Here is a 4468-nt window from a genome sequence, read left to right as displayed (position 1 = left end):
TTCAGATGGCAGAATTCACACTGTCAGTGTATTTATTCCCCCAAATTAAGGAACCTGATGAAACACATTGAGGAATTTTAAGAAAATTGTTCATATTTATCAAGACCTTAGAGGATAACTTCCTAAAGGACTCTGATCCATTATTTTGAAATAACTTACAGAGAACAGGAATAAGTAAATTGATTAAACGTATTTATGGACAGATTGTACTTTGGAAAGGATAATTTTATAAAGAAAGCTTGGGGATGTGTATTAAAAGGGAGAGAATGGCAGAAATTGTACTGATGCCTCAGAATGAGTGCTTAGTTCATGATTCATAAGTCAGCAAATAGAAAATGATATAGAGCTCTATAAATTAAGAATTAAACTTTTATTATTTGGATTTACTTTATGGGACACAAAATATTAAATATTAAATTGAATGTCCTATGAGAAAAATAATTTCACACATCTTTGAATTAACGCAAATGTTAGCATCCCCATTTGGTGGCAATGAAACTATAGGCAAAGATAACACATGCTTTCCCCCAAAAGGCACACAGCATACGGCTTGTACATCACTCTGTTGGTAGGGCTACATATGCCCATTAATACAGAATGAGATTTGATTAACATTTCAGGCAATGACATTGATCTTTTGCTGAACTCGCTGTGTTTTGTTTAGGCATCTTTGACTAACATGTATTTGTGAGGCAGTTTATAGCCAAGGGCTATAAAATATTTTTTAAATTATTTTATTTTATTTTTTTGTTGAGGAAGATTAGCCCTGAGCTAACATCTGCTGTCAATCCTCCTCTTTTTGCTGAGGAATACTGGCCCTGAGCTAACACCCATGCCCAACTTCCTCTATTTTATATGTGGGACGTCTGCCACATGATGGCTTGATATGCGGTGTGTAGGTCCGCACCCAGGATCCAAACCTGCGAACCCCAGGCCACTGAAGTGGAACGTGCAAAATTAACTGCTGCACCACTGAGCTAAAACATTTTCTCTTTTAATAAAGCTAATAGATCAACCAAACGTCTTAATTCAATATGATGTTCTCGTAATCCCCTTATTGAAATAGGACTGAGTTACCGAAATTGTGAAGGAAGCTATCTTGTCAAACTTGGAAATCACTAGTAAGTTTTCCTGAGTTAGGATATTTTTTGCCTGAGGTTTTACCACCACTGTTTACTGTCCAAAACATCCCACTGTTTTCTCTCTCCTTCTAGTGTAAACTCTATATGTATTGATCATGACCTCACTGTTTATCATTGCAGCATAAGACTGACTAAGGTTTATGACAAAAATAATTTATACTTCAAATCACTGTCTCTAAATTTTTTCATGGACTTTGTTCTACATATTTCTATCTAATGTGCTTTTGACCTAAATGTCTCTTGACTTCATTTACTTCTGGGGTCTTAGAAAAACCTTTGGTTGATGATATTATTTGACATCGAATGTTAGAAGATGACTAAATGCTGTCAATATGTGTTGATTAAAGTTAACTCAGGATAGTAGTGGCATGTTTTTTTTTAAAGATGGGATGATTTTCAATTTATTTGAAATTCATTTAAAAATAATTTATCCCAAATATGTTTTCTAAACTTTCTAAATATCTTTCCTCTAGATATTGTACAAGTTTTGCTCCTGAAGCTAAGTTATCTAGTAGTTAGCGTTAGGGAGAAAAGTGACACGCTTTGGTAGGATTCAATATGGTAAAACAGATATTCTCATAAGTGGAAAAGTGCTATGTAGAGATCACCAAGAGTTGATTGTTTCTTTCTTGATCGTGTTACACATGTGAACTTTATGACACTTGATACACCGTTCTTTCATCACTTCCATGTCTGTCTGACATCTTTGAAAGGTGCACACATGCATTCTCTCTTTTTGGGTCTTCATTTCAGAGATCATTTTCTTTTGACCCAAAACTCTTTAGTCAGTGTCCTTCTCAGGGCAGCTTTCACATCTTTGTTCCTCAGTGTATAGATAAATGGATTAAGTGTAGGTGTGACAATTCCATAGAAGAGAGCCATGATCTTCCCCCTGTCACGAGAATAGCTAGAGGGAGGCTGCACATACATACTGATGGCTGTAAAGTAGAAGAGGGAGACCACCAGCAAGTGTGAAGCACAGGTATTAAAGGCCTTCCAGCGACTTTCAGCAGACCGGATTCTCATTACTGCCTGAGCAATGAACACATAAGTGCCCAGGATGAAAGCAAGAGGCACTAGGAGTAGCAAAGCCCCTAGTACATTGAGCTCAGCTTCATTTATACGAGTATCAGTACAAGCTAGTTTCAAAAGAGCAGGCACTTCACAGAAGAAATGGTCTATCACCCTCTGTCCACATCTTGGGGCCAACATTGTGAGAGTAGACTGGACAAGGGAGTTAGCAAAACCACTAATCCAGGTCCCAGTGGCCATATGGATACAGCGCCTCTGGTTCATGATGATTGGGTAGTGAAGAGGCTTGCAAATAGCAACATAACGGTCGAAGGCCATGGCAGCCAGAAGTATACATTCAGTAGAACCCAAGGCCAAGAAGATATAGAGCTGGACAACACAGCCACCATAGGTAATGGTCTTTTCTGGCCCCCTAAGGTTGACTAGCATCTGTGGGACAGTACTAGTAGTATAGCAGAGGTCCAGAAGAGAGAGATTAGAGAGAAAAAAATACATGGGACTGTCAAGCTGGGGATCCAGGTGGGAAACTAGGATAATGGAGATATTTCCAAATAGGGCAAAGATGTAAGCCACCAGAAAGATTACAAAGAGCGGCGTCTCCAGCCAGGGTCGGTCAGAAAATCCCAATAAGATAAAATCATCTAGTGAGCTCTGATTGTTGATCCACATATTGGCAGTGATAGGTGAAATTCCAGCTGAGACTTCTAAATATCCACTGCTAGAGATGGGTATCAATGGTAGAAGGAAGCCACTGAGAATTAGGGACCAGAGATAATGAGATGAAATCCTCATTTTTTGCTGCAATCTGCATCTATATGCTGATTATGGTAAGATGTTGAGGCAACATTGTCAATGTAATATTGAAAAGTTATTGAGAAAAGACTAAAGAGAACACCAGCAAAGTAGTTCAGAAATTTACTTACTTAATGGATGTTTTCTGGTTAGCTATCATTCCCTTTGGATTTTGATGTCTTCTCTTCCAAGAATTTCCAATAGAACTACCATCAAACCTACATTTCATAGATATTTAATGGAAACAATAGAGTATATATTAAAACAGATTGGGAGAAGGCAGAGCTTCCCAAATACAGGTTGAACACAGGACAAGAAGAAGAAGGCAGGTAGATTAGCAACTGAGGGGACGCAAGGCATCTTGGCATCTTCACCCTCCTCAAACCAACCCTGGTCAGGAACATAATGTGAACTAGAGCACTTCATAAAATTTGCTCGATGAAAGGATGGAATGTGAGGACTTCCTTTACCTCTTCCAAGCATTAATGTTATCCTATTCAAAAATTTAGAAATAGGAGGAAGAAACAAAAAATTCAAACAAGATAGCATACACTCAAAGCAATGAGGATCTAGAACCTTGCTTCCTGTGAAAATGCTACTGTAGAAATATCTGGATAAATTTGATAGAATTTTAAGCTCTGAGTAAAATCACTAAAAATGTTTCAAATACCTGATACCTGAAATTGGGGCTGTATATATATTCCTCATCTCTCAGCATATCATCAAAGCACATCCATTTAAACATTTCCTTCTCCCTCTTCTTTATTCTCATTTATTACTTATTATGTGTACTATTTCTGCCATCTGAGGAGCCTCTATCCTACGCTTCTCCCATCCAAATCACATAATTCCTTTATGATATAATTTCTGAGGAATAACTCCAATTGCTAATTTTTGCATTCTCTAAAATCCTAAATTTTTTTCAGTTTAACTTCCATATTATAGCAAATTTGCCTTGTACTTTTCTCTGGTTATTTTGTAAAAGGCATTTTTCTTCTTCCTTCAAGTCCCAGTCATTCAATTTACTAACTGTGTACTTTGGAAATGAGCTTCAATTTTCTCCTCTTTAAAATGAGAATAATTATACACAGCTCATAGGACTCAGTGGTATAATGTAATTTGCAGGCTCAACTCAGTTTTTTTCATATGCTGATTCAATAACTATTAATAATTATTTTTCCTTGCTTATGAAATCCCTAAAAATATTGGATTTTTCTTCTATTTGGACAACTCTACACAGTGTATAATGGTATTCGTAACAAATATCTACTGAGGGATAGTAAACATGATGTGACTTCTAGGAAAACAGCCTTGGACCCTTTGATTGCTTGTTTTTCTGATCCTCTTAGTTGGCCTTACATTCCATTCTTGTGCTCCTATACTTTGTAGGATTAGTAGAGTTAATTGGCCAGGTCTATTTTTTATGTTGGTGTCACTGAGTTATGAATTAGGCAGTGTCGGGGAATGAATGACAGTGAGAAATAGTAGGGAGAAGTGCTTGT

The 4468-nt window shown here is 37.1% G+C and overlaps 1 protein-coding gene across 1 annotated transcript; it reads right to left on the bottom strand.

Moving 5' to 3' along the window:
* Positions 1-1898: 1898 nt before the first annotated feature.
* Positions 1899-2843, bottom strand: OR2B4B (olfactory receptor family 2 subfamily B member 4B). The gene has a single exon (XM_001491116.3). It carries the CDS (start codon positions 2841-2843, stop codon positions 1899-1901), a length of 945 nt encoding a protein of 314 aa, XP_001491166.2.
* Positions 2844-4468: the final 1625 nt, after the last annotated feature.

The sequence above is a fragment of the Equus caballus genome, chromosome 20, assembly GCF_041296265.1.
Source record: "Equus caballus isolate H_3958 breed thoroughbred chromosome 20, TB-T2T, whole genome shotgun sequence".
NCBI lineage: Eukaryota > Metazoa > Chordata > Mammalia > Perissodactyla > Equidae > Equus > Equus caballus.
The sequence above is the reverse complement of the archived record's forward strand: the minus strand, read 5'-3'. Positions and strand labels throughout refer to the sequence as shown.

What these genes read in the sequence shown, in the direction of transcription:
- OR2B4B (XM_001491116.3), bottom strand. Translation starts at nt 2,843, where the DNA reads ATGTGGATCAACAATCAGAGCTCACTAGATGATTTTATCTTATTGGGA.